This window comes from Harpegnathos saltator, unplaced genomic scaffold (assembly GCF_003227715.2).
Source record: "Harpegnathos saltator strain DR-91 unplaced genomic scaffold, Hsal_v8.6 scaffold444, whole genome shotgun sequence".
Taxonomy (NCBI): domain Eukaryota; kingdom Metazoa; phylum Arthropoda; class Insecta; order Hymenoptera; family Formicidae; genus Harpegnathos; species Harpegnathos saltator.
In genome coordinates, this window is record NW_020230255.1 from 115,357 (window position 1) to 135,881 (window position 20,525).

General features: G+C 32.5%; 3 protein-coding genes and 1 long non-coding RNA gene across 9 annotated transcripts in view; 2 read left to right on the forward strand and 2 right to left on the reverse strand.

Annotated features, from left to right (window-relative positions):
• The window catches only part of LOC105183994 (torsin family member), a 69,829-nt gene extending 65,872 nt beyond the window's left edge, over positions 1–3,957 (forward strand). For both annotated transcript variants that reach the window (XM_025301723.1, XM_025301722.1), the window contains exon 3: positions 3,036–3,957. In XM_025301723.1, coding sequence (XP_025157508.1) covers positions 3,036–3,638 — 603 coding nt within the window. In that variant the 3' untranslated portion in view covers positions 3,639–3,957. The remainder of the gene's footprint in view (positions 1–3,035) is intronic.
• The window catches only part of LOC105184001 (uncharacterized), a 79,018-nt gene extending 66,606 nt beyond the window's left edge, over positions 1–12,412 (reverse strand). Inside the window, exons 1-4 of one of the 4 annotated variants that reach the window (XM_025301724.1) lie at positions 12,057–12,407; positions 11,694–11,847; positions 6,621–6,732; positions 6,166–6,540 (exon numbers count right to left, since the gene is read on the reverse strand). In XM_025301724.1, the coding sequence (XP_025157509.1) occupies positions 6,370–6,540; positions 6,621–6,732; positions 11,694–11,842 (432 nt within the window). In that variant the 5' untranslated portion in view covers positions 11,843–11,847; positions 12,057–12,407 and the 3' untranslated portion in view covers positions 6,166–6,369. Of the gene's footprint in view, positions 1–4,416; positions 4,846–6,165; positions 6,541–6,620; positions 6,733–11,675; positions 11,848–12,056 lie in introns of those variants that run through there. The other 3 variants (XR_003113390.1, XR_003113389.1, XR_003113388.1) reach the window with 3 other exon arrangements.
• Positions 12,413–15,977: 3,565 nt separating this feature from the next.
• On the forward strand, positions 15,978–18,263 carry LOC105187726 (uncharacterized). The gene is made up of 5 exons (XM_011148709.2): positions 15,978–16,409; positions 16,568–16,897; positions 16,997–17,110; positions 17,240–17,304; positions 17,453–18,263. Exons 3-5 carry the CDS (start codon positions 17,104–17,106, stop codon positions 17,870–17,872), a joined length of 492 nt encoding a protein of 163 aa, XP_011147011.2. The 5' UTR covers positions 15,978–16,409; positions 16,568–16,897; positions 16,997–17,103; the 3' UTR covers positions 17,873–18,263.
• A 322-nt stretch (positions 18,264–18,585) lies between these two features.
• LOC105187728 (uncharacterized) lies at positions 18,586–20,453 on the reverse strand. Of its 2 annotated transcripts, XR_850142.3 has the most exons (4): positions 20,142–20,453; positions 19,582–19,846; positions 18,853–19,442; positions 18,586–18,647 (listed from the first exon to the last, which is right to left on the reverse strand). It is a non-coding gene; the product is annotated as an uncharacterized LOC105187728 (long non-coding RNA). The 2 variants fall into 2 exon arrangements; XR_002162952.2 differs by lacking the exon at positions 18,586–18,647 and having other exon boundaries at positions 18,800–19,442.
• Positions 20,454–20,525: the final 72 nt, after the last annotated feature.

Genomic DNA, 20,525 nt, shown 5'->3' on the forward strand with positions numbered 1-20,525 from the left:
TCTTTTAATACCAATTTTACAAGAACTCAAAACGGCGGGAAAATATTTTAATTTAAAATAGTTACATTAGAGGCTGAAAAAACTAAAACTTTTGTATGCGTGTATATCTAATAACACAGGTCTACAAAAAATGGGATCATGATTGTTGTTGGGCAGCTGGAGGTCGTTTCCCAAGTAATTTTCTGCGTAGAATCCGAATCCGAGGTCAGAATTGGCCCATCACGTCAGGATTTTGAGGTTATATACTCGAAAAATGGCTTTTTTTGGGCTACTTTTGAGGTTATGTATAGGACGCACAAGATTTTTTAGCTCTTTTCTTCTAAATGCATCATTTAGTACTACTCTTTCCCTTCAAAATGAGCTGTCGAATGGTCATCTACGATTTTTCCTTGCAAAGTTACGGCCATTTTAAGATAACATGATGAATTCCAAACCCTGCGCCAACAACCTCATGAGCATTCACATTAGTAATCAGCGACCCAAAAAACCCATACATACAGTTTTCAGTCCAGGTTTTCGGGTTTATAGTTCAAAGTTTACAGGTTTAATGTGAATGCTTATGAGGTTGTTGGGCTATAACGGCGCAGGGTTTGGAATTCATCATGTTATCTTAAAATGGCCGTAACTTTGCAAGGAAAAATCGTAGATGACCTTTTGACAGCTCATTTTGAAGGGAAAGAGTAGTACTAAATAATGCAATTAGAAGAAAAGAGCTAAAAAATTTTGTGCGTCCTGTACATAACCTCAAACGTAGCCCAAAAAGCCATTTTTCGAGTATATAACCTCAAATATCTCAAAATCCTGACGTGATGGGCCAATTCTGACCTCGGATTCGGATTCTACGCAGAAAATTACTTGGGAAACGACCTCCAGCTGCCCAACAACAAAACCTTGTAGACCTGTGTAATTGGCTTATTTGAATAGTAATTTGAATATGTTTCATTAACGTGAAATGTAATATAATATTGATTAAAAAATAAATTTCTATATTATTCTGCGCGGAGTAAGTTAAACTGTTACAAATTTATACATCAGAAATGAAGCATTTTTAAGAAAAATATTTCTTACAAAAATTTTATTACTTTGAGGGAGATATAAGATAATGTCATTGATTTGACACTGGATGGCTGTTTGAAAATTATGCGAAACTCATCTTAAATTTTTTAAATGAAAATTCCCATTTTATATTCCTTATAGTTTACTTTGAGAGCTTTTCAAAACACTATAATAAAATATTTTTTCGTGAAATATTTTTTGTATTATAAAGCTTGAAAATTATAATACTACTGACATTAGTATTATCCAGGATGTGCACGTAAGGTATAAGTATTTGATAAGAATTTGATGATAATTTGATGAAAAAGAGGGTTTCCATTTGAAAAATTTATGATGATCTTCACATAATTTTCAAATGGCTATTAAAAAAGTCAAACTAATCGTACCATCTTATGTATTTCATAAAATCATAAAACTTTTGTAATAGAAATTTTTTTCTAGAATGCTCCGTTGCTAACATACAGGGTGATCCAGAACAATCTGTCCTTCTTAATATATCATATTCTTGAGCAAATTCTAAGATTATTTTTCCTGTTGCAAAATGTTCTCCAATGCTTAGTTACTGAGTTATTAAGATAAATAGTTCGTCTACTATGAGCCGGATACAGAAGGCAGGTAGGAACGGAACAATTGACCGTTCGCGCGCGCGCCGCGTAGGCGCTGACATTCAGCGCTTGGTGCGATATGCCGATCGACGCATGCAATAACATTCATACATATTATATTTAAAACTAAAAATTTTAATAATCGCAGACGTAACAGCAAATATAGTATTATAAATTAGCAGGATATTATAACGTAACGTTTGAAAGTAAAATATTTGATATTATGCAAACCTTTTCTAACTGTAAAATAAACTATAATAATACGAACGAAAAGAATGGAGTGTTAATTACGTTTAGAAAACATAAGATATTCTAATTTTGAGTGAATCTACGAATTTATATTTTTTAATAAAGATTGCTTATCTTGAAATTAATGAGTTTAGATTGAGTTTTTATTACTTATTAGCACACTTTCGTTCCCGTAAGATTAACGAATTTTATTTTTAACTTTACGCCTGATTTGATCGTGATTTATAGACAATCCTTTCTCCTCATAGCATGTAAAATTAAAAAGAAGAGAGGTTAAAAATGCGACATATTCGTGTCTTACAATAAATCGGGTGATTCTCAGCCTGTTTTACAATTTTCCAATTGGTCTTGTTCGTGCATTTCACCAATCGGTTTCGTTCGTTTGTCTTTAAGACACAGAGCTTTGCCGATATAAAGATTGATTTTTAAAAATAAATTAACAAATGATGAATATATGTGAGTTTTTTGTGCTCACAGAAATTATCTCGTGTTTGTCGCGAACGAAGAAGCGCGTGTCACTCATAGTTTACACAGGTACAATCCGACGCATTGAAATTCAAATTCTACATTAGGTCTGCAACGGTAGAAAACGGCAATAAGCAACAATTGTAGCATCCAAGTAAGATCAGTATTGCACGTTCTTCTCGTTCGTATTTTTATAATTTATTTTACAGTTAAAAAACCTTATATAATATCGAATATTTTACTCTCATACGTTACGTTCTAATATTGTATCCTACTAATTTATAATACTATATTTGCTATTACATCTGCGATTATTAAAATTTTTAAGTTTTAAAAATAATGTATGAATGTTATCACATGCGTTGATTAACACATCACATCAGCGTCTACGCGGCGGGCGCCCGAATTGTCCCATTTTTGCCTTCCTTTTGTATTCGGCCCAGCGACAAACTATTTATTTTAATAACTCAATAACTAAGTACTGGATAGCATTTTGTAAGAGGAAAAATAGTCTTAGAATTTGCTAAAGAATATAGTATATTAAGGACGAAAGATTGTCCCGAATCACTGTGTATAAATTTGTAACACTTTAACTGAAACATCTTGTATAATAAGAGAATTTAAGATAAATAAATAAGAGTACTTTTTCCCGTTATTCAGGAGGAACTCTACAAAATCATTTCCAGCAGTTTACGACAATGTGAAAGATCAATGTTCGTATTTGACGAAGTAGACAAGATGCCAGAGGGCCTATTGAACGTGTTGGTACCATTTCTAGATTACCACAGTTACCGCAAATCGTCAAAATACAGCGAGTCTATACATCAAAATAAAGCAATCTTCATCTTCTTATCCAATACCGGTAGCGCGCAGATTGTGCGGCATCTTTTTAGTTTATGGGAGAGAGGCAAGAAACGAGAAGATACGCGGCTACAGGACTTCGAGAAACTGATCGCCGATGGTGCGTTTAGTGAGAAAGGTGGTTTTCATCACAGTGATACCATACAGACCAGTGTGATCGATCATTATGTGCCATTTCTGCCGCTAGAGGAGGTACATGTAAGGAAATGTCTGGAACGTGCTTTCACCGAGCGAGGTGTTGTTTCTCCGAAAAAAGAAATGATCCAGGAAGTTCTGTCGCATCTGACTTTTGGACCGGAGCCTTATAATTTGTACTCTATGGCTGGTTGTAAAAGAATTGAACAAAAAGTTGCCGCTGTTGTGTACGGCAAATCTACATTACAATCCAGAAATGTCGTTTGAAAATATATTATAACAATAATAACGATAACCCATGGTAATTAGTGGTTTATATTTAATATATAATATTAATATAATAATTAATATATAATATAATAATAATTAATATAATATATTTTGCATAGCATCCCGATGAGAGCATTTATTTAATAAAATTTTCTTACATTTAGGAAAATGTTTAATGAATGAAAAAATAGTAAAATTGATTTTGTATTTACACAATAGGTAAATAAATATTTATGTGTGTGTGTATGTGTATACGCGCACGCTTATATATAAGGGAAGCGCATGTGCGTGTAAATAAATGTCTATATATACAAAATGTCTTATTCATAATATTATACATTGAAAAAAGTTAATAATATTGTTTTTTCAATATTTTCGTATTTTGAATAAATATAATTTAAATTTAAATAGGAAAGCGTATTTTTCTTTAAGAAAAATATCGTGTTTTCGAATAAATATTTTCAAGACGGCAAGAAGTGTAATGCAAAGTGTGATAAAAAATATTTAAACATATAAATAAGATAAAAAAAGAATCAAGAATCACTTATATGTTTCAGTTAAAGTGTTACAAACTTATATAAGTATTACAAATTTATATGTTGGCAACGAAACATTTTAGAAAAAAATATTTCTTACAAAAAAGTCAGTATTCCCTTATGTAACAAAATTAAAATAATTTATTGTTTATCTAGACTCATATTTTTTACAAAAAAAATAATAAGGATATTTAAATGAACATAAAGATATTTAAATTTGTATTTCCTACAGAAAAAACCAAAAAAGTTAAGTAAGAATAATTCGTTGTAAAAATAGCGATATTAGATGTTATGTTAATTAAAAGTATATAAAAAATTATAGACATAAAAATATATGGACAAAGCACGAAATATATTTATGGACGAAGGAAGTGAAAACTGAAAGGCAAGAAAGGTCCATCGTAGTGTCCATTTTGTTGTGTCGCATGTAGTATCTAATTTTATGATGCGAGGCCGAAATTAGACTAATTTGATACACTAAGATTATTCGATAACTGAGACATTATCATTTGCATTAAAACTTGTTCTAATTCGATATAATATTCTAATCCTGATCTGATAAAAACTAAGACAGTTATTAATAGTCATGCCGGATTGTTATGTCAAAAATTGCACAAACAGAGCATACGATGTCCGGAAGCATAAAACGCAATTGTGATAGAACCAATCTACGAACAAAAAATTACATTTCGCATAGATTAATAAATAGATCAATCAATATTGCAAACAAGTTACTAGGTGCGCAACTAAGTTTCCGGGTTTCACACAAAGCGCTAACGACACATGTAGTCGACATATATGTCTGAAGTTATGTTAAGTTAATGAAATTAAGTTTTTTTATAGTTTGGACATCTGTTAACAATAACTAGTCGTAATACCAACACATATCGTAACGCAAAAATATTTTTTCTAACAACGAAGATGTCGAGTTTTGTGCCAAATAAACAGCATTTGTGGAAAGCTTTGCTTTTCTGCTTTAACTTGAAAAAAGTGCAGCTGAAGCACGTCGTTTGCTTGAGGAGGCCTACGGCGAACATGCACCATCGAAAATTACTTGTGAAAATTGGTTTAAACGCTTCAGAAGTGGCGATTTTGACACCGAGGACAAGGAGCACTCCGGAAGACCAAAAACAATTGAGGACGCCGATCTGCAAGCGTTATTGAATAAAGATGATACGCAAACACAAGATCAACTTGCGGAGGCATTAAACATGACTCGCCAAGGTATTTCCAAACGTTTACATGCCATGGGAAAAATTCAAAAGGAAGAAAAATGGGTACCGCATGAGTTGATTGAGAGACAGATGGAAAATCGAGGAGCCACTTCCGAAATTTTGCTTTTGCGGCATGAAAGAAAGAGTTTCCTGCATCGAATTGTTACTGGCGATGAGAAGTAGATATATTTCGAGAATCCCAAACGCAAAAAATCGTGGTTTTCACTTGGCGAAGCATCAACATCGACGGCACGGCCAAATCGCTTCGGAAAGAAGACAATGCTCTGCGTTTGGTGGGACCAGAAAGAAATCGTGTACTATGAGCTGCTGAAACCGGGTGAAACTGTCAATGGGCATCGCTACCGTCAACAACTGATCAATTTGAACTATGTATTGCTCGAAAAACGGCCAGAATGGGACACGAGACACGAACGAGTGATATTGCAGCACGACAACGCTCCGTGCCATCTCACTTCCATCGTCCAGGACACCATCAAAACGCTGAAATGAGATCTGCTATCGCACCCGCCGTATTTGCCAGATCTGGCCCCTTCCGATTATCACTTGTTCCGGTCGATGGCGCATGGCTTGGCTGGGCAACACTTGGCCAATTTCGAAGAAGTGCAAAATTGGTTGGATGAATGGTTTCGGTCCAAAGACGCGTCGTTTTATCGTCGCGGTATTCATGTATTGCCAGAGAGATGGCAAAAATGTGTAGCTAGCGAGGGACGATACTTTGAATAAACTATTTTTTGTGTTTCTCTTGAAATTTTCCATTTTTCATTGATCAAAAAACCCCGGAAATTTAGTTAACTGCGCACCTAGTATATGTATACGAGGTCTGTCCCAAAAGTATCCGACCTTTGCCTATATCATGAGAAAAAATTCTGGAATGATATGAATAACGTCACCTTTAAAGTAATTTCCTTCTGAAGCAATGACCCTCTGCCAACGGTGCATCCACTTGTGAAAGCAGTCCTAAAAGTCGTTTTTTCTGATAGTCAACAGCTTCCTCCTTGCATTTATTTCCTCAACATCGTCAAATCTTTTGCCCTTTAACGGATGTTTCAACCAAAAGTCACACGGGGCTATGTCTGGACTGTACGGAGGTTGACGAAGTTGGACAATGCCGTGTTTAGTTAAAAACTCCTGAATCAGGTGAGATGAATGAGTAGGTGCGTTTCATATAGTCATTGTGAAATGCGATACTCGGAGTTTTCGACGCTCACAGAACTGTGTACCGTTGCCAACTGAACAGTTGTTGGGTCATGTCGTTTGGTGGGGATACTCCTAAAGGTCAACCTTAACTGATATACTGAATACTGAATACCTGTTTTCCACCTGTTATAAGAATAGGATGCCCAAGGACAAAAATATACGCAGAGATCGGATACTTTTGGGATAGGCCTCATATATTACTGTTTTAACTTTTTAAAAGTTAACTTTTATTAACTTTTAATATTAATCAAATAATTACAGAATTCCTAAGAGCCCAGAAGAAGTAGAAGGTATGAAATGGCTAGAAGTAACAGAGTTAAATAATATAGATGTTCCAAAAAATGCAAAATTGTGTTCGTTACATTTTGCAGACAGAAACTGTTTTCGACAGAAACACCTCAATAGTATTAGAATTTGACCTGGTGTCATCCTATTTATAAAAACAAAAATACATATAGCAAAGAAACCTCAGAGTAACTAGACCAGCGGTTTACATTCCCCTTCATAAAAAGTGCGTGAAACCTCGAATCTCGAATGTATCGAAATGGGTGAAGCTTCTTTTCCGCGATACTGATTGACAGTCGATTGCGCGTCGTTTGCGCGGTTTGCTTCACGTGTCAAGTATGTCATTCGGTTATAAAATTCGTGACTTAAAAGAAAAAAAGGAAGAGGAAAATGTCTATAGGTAAGAGGAAAAGGAAACTTCCTGTTGGTATTAGGTGTACAAATGAATAATCCAATTTTTTTCAGCTACATTCAAGGTTCATTTTCAAAGAAAGTAAATTAAATTGTTCAATCAAAGTATTCGCCGTTTCTTTCTATAACTTTAAGCCATTTTTTAGGCAGCTGATGAATTCCATCTCGGAAAAATGTTACGTCTTTGTACACGATAAAGTCGTCAAGCCATTTTCGGATCTCATCCACTGGTTGGAAATGCATATCGCACAAGGCGTGTTGCATCGACCGGAACAAGTGATAATCGGATAGAGCAATGTCTGGTGAATACGCCGGGTGCTGCAAGACGTCCCAGCCAAGACTCATTATCTTTTATGTTGTCTTTTGTATTGGAAGCAATGTGTGGCCTGGCGTTGTCATGCAACAATCTCACTGGACGTTCTCCTTTGCCAGTATACGGGCGTTTTGCAATTCTCCAATTTTTGACTCAAGTAGATTAATTGACGTTGGTAGCAATCCGCAGTAACTGTTTCATCCGGTTCCAACAACTCATAATAAAGCACGCCCTTAATATCCCACCAAATGCAGAAAAGAACCTTCTTTCCGAAGTGATTGGGTTTTGCGACCGATTTTGATGATTCGCCGGGATTTACCCATGACTTTCTTCGTTTCGGATTGTCATAGAGTATCCATTTCTCATCGCTCGTGACGATTTTCCACAAGAAAGACTTTCGACGCTGCTTATTGAGAAGAGAAAGACACGCTGCCACTCGTTGATTTTTGTTGGTTTGTGCGGAACCCATTTTCTTTCTTTCTGCATCTTTCCCATCTCATGTAGGCGTTTGGAAATCGTTTGCTGCGTTACTCCCAACTGTTCTGCAAGTTCTTTTTGTGTTTGTGCCGAATTCTCAGCGAGCAGTTGTTCCAAATCATCATTATCACACTTATCACACACCTGGAGAGCCTCCAGGGCGTTGTTTGTCGATTAGATTGAAATTACCGCTTTTAAACCGCTTAAACCAAAATGCGCACACATCGTATGATACAACACCTTCGCCGAGAAAGGAACAAATCGATTCGCACGCTCTTGCAGCATTTTTTCCTTGTTGGAATTCGTAAAGAATGCAGTGTCGGATATGCACCTTATCTATTGCCATTTTCGACTGTACTGAACTGAATACTTTTGAAGGTTATGTTGGGCCTTTCGTCAAACTATATGTTCTTTTTAATAGCTATATGTCAACATTGCATAATCACAAAAGAGCGGGAAAATCTATTCAATTTAAAATTGATTTCATAACTGCTTAAAATAATTTGGATTATTCATTTGTACACCTAATACATACATTATACTTAAGTCTTTCTTTGATTGATATGAAGTGCAGTGCCTCAAGCATATCAAGAGGCACACCGTGCCTATTATACGCGAAACTCCGAGTTGAAACGAGGTGAGATTTTCATATCTCAGCAATGGCCGAACCGATCGACATTTTTTTATACCCAATCGATTCAGCCTTCAAAAATAGAAAGAAAAGTGTTCTTGTACTTTTTGTGTACGTTGTCTCTAAGTGGAGATATTTTAAGATAAAGTCTGAATCACGGAAAATTTCGATTCAGTAAGAAACGTCGGACGCAAAGGAGTGGGGCAAAACGTGCAAATTGTTTTCCCGACACCAGGGGCGCTACGAGAGCGCTGAAGAAGCAAAGAGCAGCGAGTGCGAGTGAGCAAGTGATAGAGAGTAAGAGAGAGAAGAATATTGCTAGAATACAGGAGGTGAAAATGTGTGACAGAGAAAGAGAGCGAGAGAGAGAGAGAGAGAGAGAGAGAACGGGAGAGAGAACGGGAGAGAGAACGGGAGAGAGAACGGGAGAGAGAACGGGAGAGAGAACGGGAGAGAGAACGGGAGAGAGAACGGGAGAGAGAACGGGAGAGAGAACGGGAGAGAGAACGGGAGAGAGAACGGGAGAGAGAACGGGAGAGAGAACGGGAGAGAGAACGGGAGAGAGAACGGGAGAGAGAACGGGAGAGAGAACGGGAGAGAGAACGGGAGAGAGAACGGGAGAGAGAACGGGAGAGAGAACGGGAGAGAACGGAGAGAACGGGAGAGAGAACGGGAGAGAGAACGGGAGAGAGAACGGGAGAGAGAACGGGAGAGAGAACGGGAGAGAGAACGGGAGAGAGAACGGGAGAGAGAACGGGAGAGAGAACGGGGAGAGGAGAGAACGGGAGAGAGAACGGGAGAGAGAACGGGAGAGAGAACGGGAGAGAGAACGGGAGAGAGAACGGGAGAGAGAACGGGAGAGAGAACGGGAGAGAGAACGGGAGAGAGAACGGGAGAGAGAACGGGAGAGAGAACGGGGGAGGGGAGAGAGAACGGGAGAGAGAACGGGGAGAGAGGGAGGAGCGGGAGAGAGCGGGAGGAGCGGAGAGAGAGGAGAGAGAGGGAGGGGTGGGAACAGGCGAGAAAGAGGAGAACGGGCGAGAGAGGGATGGAAAGAGAGAGGGCAATAAAAAGAGTGGTGAGAATGTTGGTATGCGTTGGTACGTTATGACGCACGTCATTTGATTGCCGATCAGCTGATGCTGAGCAGACGATGTGATGAGCTATGCCATCGAAAAATCAATACCGGTGTTTATTGACTCGTCGCCCAGGGTGATCGCTTTTCAATTACTGTGAATTACGGTGAAGATAATAAAAAAAGGCGCCAAGTACAAGCGCAACACGTATTGTGTTATTTTAAAAAATTTCAAATTCAAATTATTTTTTTAAGGTATATATGTGTACATAACACAAGTTTCTACAAGTAAAACTTATACTATGTACATACGTATCTACATAGATATATACGTATATAGATACGTACGTACATATTATATACATATCATGGTACCATAAAAAATATGTATTTATGTACCATAAAAAATATTTAATACAAATAATCTTGGCGCGGCTGCACCAAAAACTATATCGAAGATGTATGTACATAAAAGTCAAATTAGATATCATTGACATTTCGTCGATTATAATAAGAATAACATCTTTGAATAAAAAAATATCAAAATATGTAGAATATATTCACATTCGATATCTATATTCTATAGTGAAGGTTTATAATTTAATATAATACTATATAAACTTAAATAGAACATTACACCGTATATGTATAGAGAGAATTTATAAGTATATTTTATTATAATAAAAATGCTGTCATGTATGTATTAAACAAGTTTTAGTTCGATATAGTTTTTGGTGCAGCCGCGCCAAGATTATTTGTATTAAATATTTTTTATTGCATTGTTATAATAATTAATTTGTTACAATAACAAGTAAAATAACCATATAACTCAGTGTTCTAATAAATAATGATAAATTTTACTTGTAAAAATTTATGCCATAGACATTTTTTGTAGCTAGGTTTTTCTTGAATAACAATAACCTTTAAAAAGATATTCTTTTTTAAATATTGGACACTATTAATAAACGTGTTAAATTTTTATAACACTATATAATTTTTACTTTTAAATGCTTATGTACATATATATCTTGAAAGAAAAATAATTTGATAATTTTTATTTGTAAAAACTTATGTTATGTACATAATATATATCTTAAAAAAGGAAATAATTAGAATTTGAGATTTCTAAAAATATTAAGTATACAATAATCATATATATATGTTAGGTTTCTCAATTGGTGCTACTGTTCTAATATATCATATCACTTCTTTTGTACAGTAGAATAGCGTTGTAGAGTTTTATTATAGTTATAAGTTTTACTTGTAAAAACTTATGTTATGTACACATATATGTCTTAAAAAAATAATTTGAGTTTAAAATTTCTAAAAATAACACAATACGTGTTGCGCTTTTACTTGGCGCCTTTTTTTTACCTTTTTGTTCAAAAAGGTAAGTTTTATATAAATTTTACTTTTAATAATTGTATATACGTCCCATATATACACCATTAATATGTAAATGTCATTAATTTATACTTGTAAATTATCTTCACCTAATTCGCGTATTATCTGCACTACTTGCGTTATAATTTTTATAACGATATAAGTTTTATTTTTAAAACTTTATGTACATATATTATAATCTATTATACGTACTCTTCTATTGCATCTAACAAGGGGAGGACGCATCGACCGGGAAACGGTTTGGAACGAAACTTACGGAGTTAATAGTACTTGACTACTAATAACTCATGGTAATAGCATACGACACAATACCTCTTCGTTTTTTTTATTATGAAAAGAAAACAAGAGAAAAGATACCTATTGAATTTATTCTGTATAACTTAAAGTTTTGATTTATGTTAAGATTTATTAGTGTTTCTGTGCCATAACAGTTCACAATATGGTAATTTATTAATAAATAATGGAATTACCTCGACTATTGTACGTACCGATGAGTTTTCAGGTGTTTTACTGCAGTAGTGCACAACCTTGTATTGCATAATTTGCAAATTGCAAAATATTTTCCATTTTCTCTGACCCTGATAAATTCACCTTCAATATAATAATCATGAGAACGTCTTCCTCCTGTATTTGACATTTTCACTAAAAAATAATAACAAACATACTGTTTTTTTACAGAATTTTAACAGAGTTGTACTTCATGCATTTTTTCTTATAGACTAGTTAGAAGTGGATATACCATTTTCACGTAAAATCCAACCTTTGAATCTTTTGAATCCAATTTAAAATTGATCTTAGAACTTGCAGTAAATTCATGAACTTATCGCTAAAGGAAATAAAGCTATACTAACCTTAAAGGAGGTTTTCTGCATAAGAGGAGTTTTATGCAGCAGAAAACCTCGCTCAGTTTTCTGCGCAGAATACTCGAGTTTTCTGCGCATACAACTCTGCGCATAAAACATGAGGTATTATGCGTACCCAACCCTGGTTACGAGTGTTAACACTCGTAAAGTCAGCCGAATTTTAAACATCTCGTAGAAACAAGTGCTTCAACTCATCAATATAAATGTAGAGGAAAGTAACCGAAACAGCCAAAAACTTCCTACAGAAAGGAAGAGATTTGAGCAGAAATTCATATTCAGTAGCTTCGAGACATTAAGTCAATTAGACATTCCATGTTAATGTAAGTTGCATATTAAATAATAATCATTCATTGTTAATCTCTTCTCTGCTTCGCATTTATTTTCGAGCTTTTTGCATTATGTTTCAAATCATCATGTTAATCTTTGACTTGTGAAAGGAATTGTTCAATTAACAATTGAAACTTAGAAAATGTAATGAAAGGCCATATATCATTGATAATTGATATGAGCAATTTCAATCGGTTCAATCGAAGAGCGTTCCATTATATAGGTTACAATTGGTTATATAGATAATATTTATAATCGTAACATCGTGAAAGATACCGATGATTGAAAAACGCTACGATTTAGTTTCATAATTTATTTTAACCGGAGTTTAAGACTTATTGAGACAAACTTGCATAGTCATATTGTTCATATGCATAACTGAAGTAGAACAAATAATTATATAAAAGTGAAGATGATGTCAAAATTAAGTTAAAATAATTTTGACGTTATCTTGACTTTTGATGATTATTTGTTCTAGAGAAGGAAACAGATTAATTAAATGTAAAATATGTCTAATATAAAAGGCACGCTTGTACGGATTATGATTGGTTGATTTCCTTGTGCATATCAATGATGCGATTATGTAATTTTGTTGAGATAGGCTTTTAAAGAGTTGTCTTATTGAACCCGACAAAAAATACGTATATTTCGTTAATTTTTTTTGCGGAAGCGAAAAAGATCACATGATTAAAAGATTACGGGTTTTGAGAGATTGCTTAATGATGTTTGAAGAATATATATACATTTTTCTACAAGTATGTAAGGTTAAAAATATATAAAATATTGCAGTAAAAGCAAAGAGGTTGCAAATAGACGATTCCAAGGAATTTCTAAATGTGTGTGATTTAATTTTACACAATTATTTAAAGTAGCTTTTTATTTTATATAAGTATAGCTATCGTCTGAACTACAATCGGAACACAAATAATAAAATGGTAGCATTTAGAACAAAAATCGTTTATTTCTGGCCTCTCGGTAAAGTTTAATAAAAAATATTAATTATTAATGAATTTGGTTAATTGTAGTTAAAACGGTAAAGAGAAGTCTATTTTATAATGCTGCCAAGTTGCAAGTCGATTGGTCAAATAGTTATTGAGATATCGTGCGCACCGTGGAACCTCCTTGCTTTCACTGCAATATTTTTCATATTTTTAATCTTATATGTAGAAATTTATATACATTCTTTACAAACATCACATTAAACAAACCCTCAAAACAAAAATCCTGTAATCTTAAAGAAACAGGATATTAATCTAAAAAATAGAAACGATCAGAAATAACCGCTCGGTACTTCTAATATTAACGAATTATATTCCGGTTAAAATAATATAAATCGTATAATATATTCCGGTTAATATAATATAAGTTGTATAATATATTCCGGTTAATATAATATAAGTCATGAAACTGGACCTAAGTAAGACTTACGTTTAAGCGAATGTTCTCTTGAAACTGAAAACATTAATAATAATAATAATGATAATTATATTTCTATTTATCTTTTTTTCTATACTATCTAACTATCTATCTATCTATCTATTTCTCTATACCTATCTATCCATCTATCTATTTATCTATCTATCTATCTATCTGTCTATCTATTTATCCATCTATATCTATCTCTATATCTATCTATTTATCCATCTATCTTTTTTCTTCCTATGTATCATTGCAACCTATCCTGTTCTATCCATATTTCTTGCAAATGCAAACAATTAATATTACATTAATTTTTATATTAAAATATATTTTTTATACTATAACATGCTGAATTAATAATTAATAAAATTCAACAGGTTATACTATAAAAACAAACACTTACGTAAAAAAATTATTATATTATTAAAAAGTTTGCATTTCTTTTTTGACGGAGATCACTATTTTCTCGCGGTTTCCGTTGAGCAACAATATGCACGTTATCTATTCGTAAAATTAAATAATAAAGTCGTAATTGAAATATGATAATAAAACTAATTTCTTTTTTACTAGACTAAATTAATTTTTGCTACGAAAAGAAAAATGTAACAATGGAATATCTTTTACAAAACAAATAACATTTCATTTAATTTTTAATTTAAATTTATTAGCATAAATAAATTATTCTGTCATATACTTTAATAACAAATCATTTTTAAAAGATGTATATATTGGCTAAGAGTGGATTTCTATTAACTTTTCGTCTCTCATTATAATTCTCTCTTCTTTATTTGTGCATTAATACTAAATATTCTTTATATACATATACACTATATATGTGTCATTTATTTATATATATATTGTCATGTAATTAATATATTTAATCAAGCCGTAAGAACACGAGAAGAGAGGAAAAGCGAGCAAGTGCGCGAGAGAGAGAGAAAGAACGAGCGAGAGAGAAAAAGAGCGAGGTATAGGAGTAGCGAGAAAAATCTCGCGGCTCACGCAGTCAATAAGCTAGACGAGCGGGAAAGAAACAGATAATATGTCGACGCTCGTCTAGTCTCCCATGTGCTACCTCGCGTGCGTGAAAAATAATTCTTCGCACGTTCCTTTGACACGAGACGCTACCGCGTCTTTTGATGTCTCTGGAGCGTGAAAGATGAAAGAAAAGCGGAGAGATGTTCGCTTAGCGATAAGATCGCCGCTACCTCGCCTCGTGTTTATTGCCGCGCGCCGCTCAGTAGTGAGACAAAGACGGAACGATTGTCTGTCGTTTGTCTTTTTTTAATCTACTATCCAATGCATAGAAGTAGTACGGACACGAACCTAGGCACATTTTACTTTTATCACCGCGAAAGTGCGCCTAGCGGACGTAGTTTAGGCGCATTTTGGTCAGATGGCGTATTTAAAATGCGCCTAGCCGTATCCCCCGAAATACGGCCGGTGGCCGCTTTCATTCTTCTCTCTGGTTAAAGTTAAACCCAAAACTTTGGGCGTTTAATGAATTTAAACGAAATTTAACACTGCAGTACCATCAATTTGAGAAAAAAATTTATGACTATCCCGGTTTTGGAGTTCAGTTGACAAATATTTTGAACGTTTGAACACCAAAGAGATATGGCTTTGGAATATATATTATCTTCATCTAAAGTTGAAGATTTTGAAAACCTAATTTATCGACGGACAAGAAATATAAGAATAAGACGACCATCATATTTGGAAGAATTTGATAATGTCGATTTTCATGCACGATGTAGATTATCAAAAGAATTTGTTATTGCAGTTCTAGCAGAAATCGAGCATGAAATTTCTCATAAAACAGAACAGTAAGTATATAAATTTAATTTAAAATATTGGGTTTTTTGCTTCGATGAATTATATTCTAAAACAGAGTATAAAACTATATATAAAAGTCAATTATTATGTGATAAATGCAATCAAATCAATAATATAAACTAATTGATTATTATTAACACTGGACTTCCACCTTTTAATAAATTAATACTTATATACAAATATAACAGCAAATGTTAATGTTGGTTAATGTTTACTTCATACGAAACAAATATATTGTTCTCTACTAGATGTCATAGCATCCAACTTATTTCAATTTTCCGTCTTTTCACTATTAGCAACAACCAATCATACTCTATGTTTGAAAAGAAAGAGAAGTCTTTGACAGTTTCTTCATACAGACTATAGGTTTAAGTAAACTACAGTTAAAAACATGATGTGGAACGCGATATAAGTTTAACCATGCCGTTAAATGTAACGTCAGTTCAGATAATCACGGTTTGATTTTGTGGAACTGGGCCTAAACCGTGATTGTCTGAACTGACGTTACATTTAACGGCATGATTAAACTTATATCGCGTTCCATATCGTGTTTTTAACTGTAGTTTACTTAAACCTATAGTCTGTATCAGTCTGTATGAAAAAACTATCAAAGACTTCTCTTTCTTTTCAAACGTAGAATGTGATTGGTTGTTGCTAAAAGTAAAAAGAGGGAAAATTAAAATAAGCTGGATATGACATTTAGTAGAGAACTATATATTGGAAGATGAGGACAGCGTGGGACAGCGTTTTGTTAATTTAGTACGTACAGCAAGATTCTATTAACTTTTAATGTGTCTTTATAATTAGTAACAGTGTGTTTCTGGTAGATGTATAACAAATTATTTCGCTCAGAGTGTGCATGTAAAATATGTTGAACTAGTATCTAGTAGATATAGGTTATGTGTTTTATTTTGCAGGATTTTATATTGTAAATCTATAAAAATCGTAAAAAGAAAAAAATGGCGAAAGATCAAGGACAAAAAAAGAGGCTACCAAATTTCTCAAGTTTAGAAAAAATTAAATTAATAGAATTAGTAGAACGCGAAAAGAACATAATAGAAAACAAGAAAACGGACAACATCATTTTAAAAGAAAAAACTACCTGTTGGAAAAATATCACAAGAGAATTTAATAGCAGTTCCATCTCCGGACATCATGATGTTGCATATCTAAAAAATTGTTGAGATAATTTAAAAAAAGAACCCGGAAACATTATGTTGAAATACGTAGTGAAATTTTCAAAACAGGTATATATTTAAGGCTTTGTGAAATAATTAAATTTAATTAGTGTTTAAAATATATTAATATTACACATAAGTCATATTAATTCGGTAATTTATATATAGGAGGTAGTGGAAAGATAAAAATAATTGATGACCCAATTGCTGAAAGAATAAAAAATATTATTCAGCCATCAGTCGAGGGTCTACAAAATATATTTGACAGTGATTATATGCCAAGTATGCTACAAACAAATTTTACATGATAAATTACCTTAAGACATATAAAACATAAAAGTTTATATTAATTTCTTTATTAGCATTAATAAATATATATAATTTTGATACAAAGTATAATATGTATTTCAGATACAGATAACAATTCAGGATCTAGCAAACAATTAAAAAATGATGAAGACTTTTATCAAATAGAGGTATATATACATGTAAAAATATATATAAATATATAAAAATATATAGTAAAAATATATGTAAATATATATATAAATATATGTAAAAATATATATATATATTTGAAATATTGGAGAAATTATTATCTGAAAATGTTTATATTTGTTACAGTTTCTTGAAGAAGAAAATGCGAATGATATAACTTGGGCTGAATGGACACCAGCCAAACTAAGGTCTAAGAAGAGCAAAAAATTGCAATTATTAAATAACAGTGACAATGAAGAATGTTTGACATTTGAAGACATAGAAACAGTCATATCATCGTCCTCCAAGGAAAATTGCAATCCAGCAGCAACAAGTAACTTATCAAAGCCATGTGTTAAGTGCAAGAAATCCAAACAACTTCAAGTAAATTCTGCTAAACGAAATGAACGACATTATGATTTTGTACAATCCAAAATAGAATTGGTACAAATATTGAAAGCAAATACTTACAAAAAAGCAGAATTAGAAATATCAATTCTTGAAATGCAATTAAAAAAAGAAAAACTTCACGTTGAACTACTTAAAAAACAGTTGAATTCTGATTAAAATAAAATTGTCCCGCTCTCTAATTATATCGATTGTTTCCTATTTTAGGTCATACATTGAACATGCTTTTTGTTAAAAATATTATGTGTATTCTTTTAATGTCAGTAGTATTTTAGTCAGTAGTATTTTATAAATTTATATAGTTTATAGTTTACATTTATAATTTTAAATATATTAGTGTTACTACATGTCACAGAAACAGTATCATAAAAATAATACACACACGCACATGAAGAGAAAATCTAGTAATAAGCAAGCTTTGTTGACTATATAATTTATTTTATTTATCACGAGTTTCTCTATTAGTTTTTATTTCGATCTCATATATATTAGATATTATATCCAAAAAGTGCAAAATTTATATGTACACATTAAAAAACTTGTTATTTTATTGTATTTTATTATTAATCTGCTTGCAGATTGTATTAATCTGCTAAACTTTATGCTGTACGTTGTCTTATGTTAAATATAGAAGAAATTTTAAGTTTTGTGATGTACCAAAGAGAGAGTGAAAATTAAAATGTAAAATATGTAAAAATATTAATTTATTTTATCATGGTACATATAAAATGTGTTTTAAACTAGTAATATTGAAATGTTGATTCTACGTACATTTTAAAATAAATGGTTCATAATATTAATGTTTGTATATTTATGTATAACGTTCAATAAAGCAATTCTGTTATTTTTAATGTTATTTTTAATACAGTAATTCCGTATTTTTTCTCATTCTTTCTTTGGTAAGAGGCACCGAAACAGATTATTCTATAATAATCTGAAAAGTAAAATAAAATGTTACAATAATCATATTAAGAAATAATAAATGTAATAATTCTTTGCTTGCACAGCATTATAAAAATAAAATATCGAGAAGTTAATAACATTATTTTCTATCATATTTAACTATAAAATATCAAGTACTTTTTCGTAAAAGTATACTATTTATAGACACATCATTTACTACAAAGTTATTTTCTCACCTTTGAAAATAATCGTTGATTAATACAATCTGCATGCTATTATTATTACCGCGTCCATCATTTCTACAACGTATATTTCCATTTTCTATAATATCTTCCCATTGTGATTCTAAATCATTTGGAGGTAATGGATCTCCAGTACGTCGAGCAATGTTATATAATACAGCAGTTGCAACAATCATAGATAATACTTTATCTACTGTTTGAAATCGGGACCCAAATGCTAAAATGGGAAATCTTTTCCATATTCCGATTACACGCTCGGTAGTATTGCGTGTTCGTATATGCGATTCATTATATAACTGCTCTGCACGAGTTTGTGGATTTTGTAAAGGTGTCATAAAATATGAACAAACAACATAACCACCGTCACCTAATAACAAAGAATTTTCAAATGTTCCAGCTTCGAATAAGGCACGTATCCTGGAATTGTTAAATATTGTAGCGTCATGCACTGATCTTTACCAGCGAGCTACAATATCAGTTATTTCCAAATTTACATTGCATATTGCTTGTACATTTATAGAAAAATATCCTTTCTATTTCTGAAATACCCTTTCTATTTTTTAAATATTCAGCGTCATTTCCACCTGAAATAAATAATCTTCAGTTACTCTTTGCAGTTAACAATATAAAAATTAATGTATGTGTATGGCTTATACATGAAAATATGCACTATTAATTTTATTGTTAACACAATTTTCCTTTGCAACATTGGATATTACTCACCAAATGATTGTATTTTAATGTGAGTGCAATCTATACAACCTATTACTCTTGGAAATCGTGTAATATCAAAAAACTTTATTTGTTTCTTTTTTATTTCTTCAGCAGTTGTAGGAAACTTTATATATCTTGGTCGAAGACGAGCAATAGCAGCAGTTACACGATGAATAAAAATCCAGAAAAATCTCCTGCTGACAACAAATGACATCCAGTTACGTAAAACCTTAATGTCAAGAGAAGCTGGTCCATTGGAGATATAGCATTGTTTCTAGCAAAAAATTTTATTATTTGTATTAATGATTTGATCTTTTATCTGTTTCGTATCAAGTAAACATCAACCAACAGTAACATTTGTTGTATTTGTATATAAGTATTAATTTATTAAAAGGTGGAAGTCCAGTGTTAATAATAATCAATTAGTTTATATTATTGATTTGATTTATGATATTGATATGAATTTATCATATAATAATTGACTTTTTAAATAGTTACTACTTAGCTGTTTAGAATATAATCTGTCGAAGCAAAAAACCCAATATTTTAAATTAAATTTATATACTTACTGTTCTGTTTTATGAGAAATTTCATGCTCGATTTCTGCTAGAACTGCAATAACAGATTCTTTTGATAATCTAAATCATGCATGAAAATCGACATTATCAAATTCTTCCAAATATGATGGTCGTCTTCTTATATTTCTTGGCCATCGATAAATTAAGTTTTCAAAATCTTCATCTTCAGATGAAGATAATATATATTCTAAAGCCATATCTCTTTGGCGTTCAAACGTTCAAAATATTTGTCAACTGAACTCCAAAACCGGGATAGTCATAAATTTGTTTCTCAAATTGACGGTGCTGCAGTGTTAAGGCTCGTCTACATTAGCTGTAAGAGTAAGGCTGTAAGGTTGCAAGGCACGAAATAAAATATTTTCATTCGCTGATAGC

Bases quoted from the DNA above. Each gene is read 5' to 3' on its own strand.
- LOC105187726 (XM_011148709.2), top strand. The intron at 17,305-17,452 runs GTATATATACAT...TATTTGTTACAG, and splicing joins AAGACTTTTATCAAATAGAG to TTTCTTGAAGAAGAAAATGC.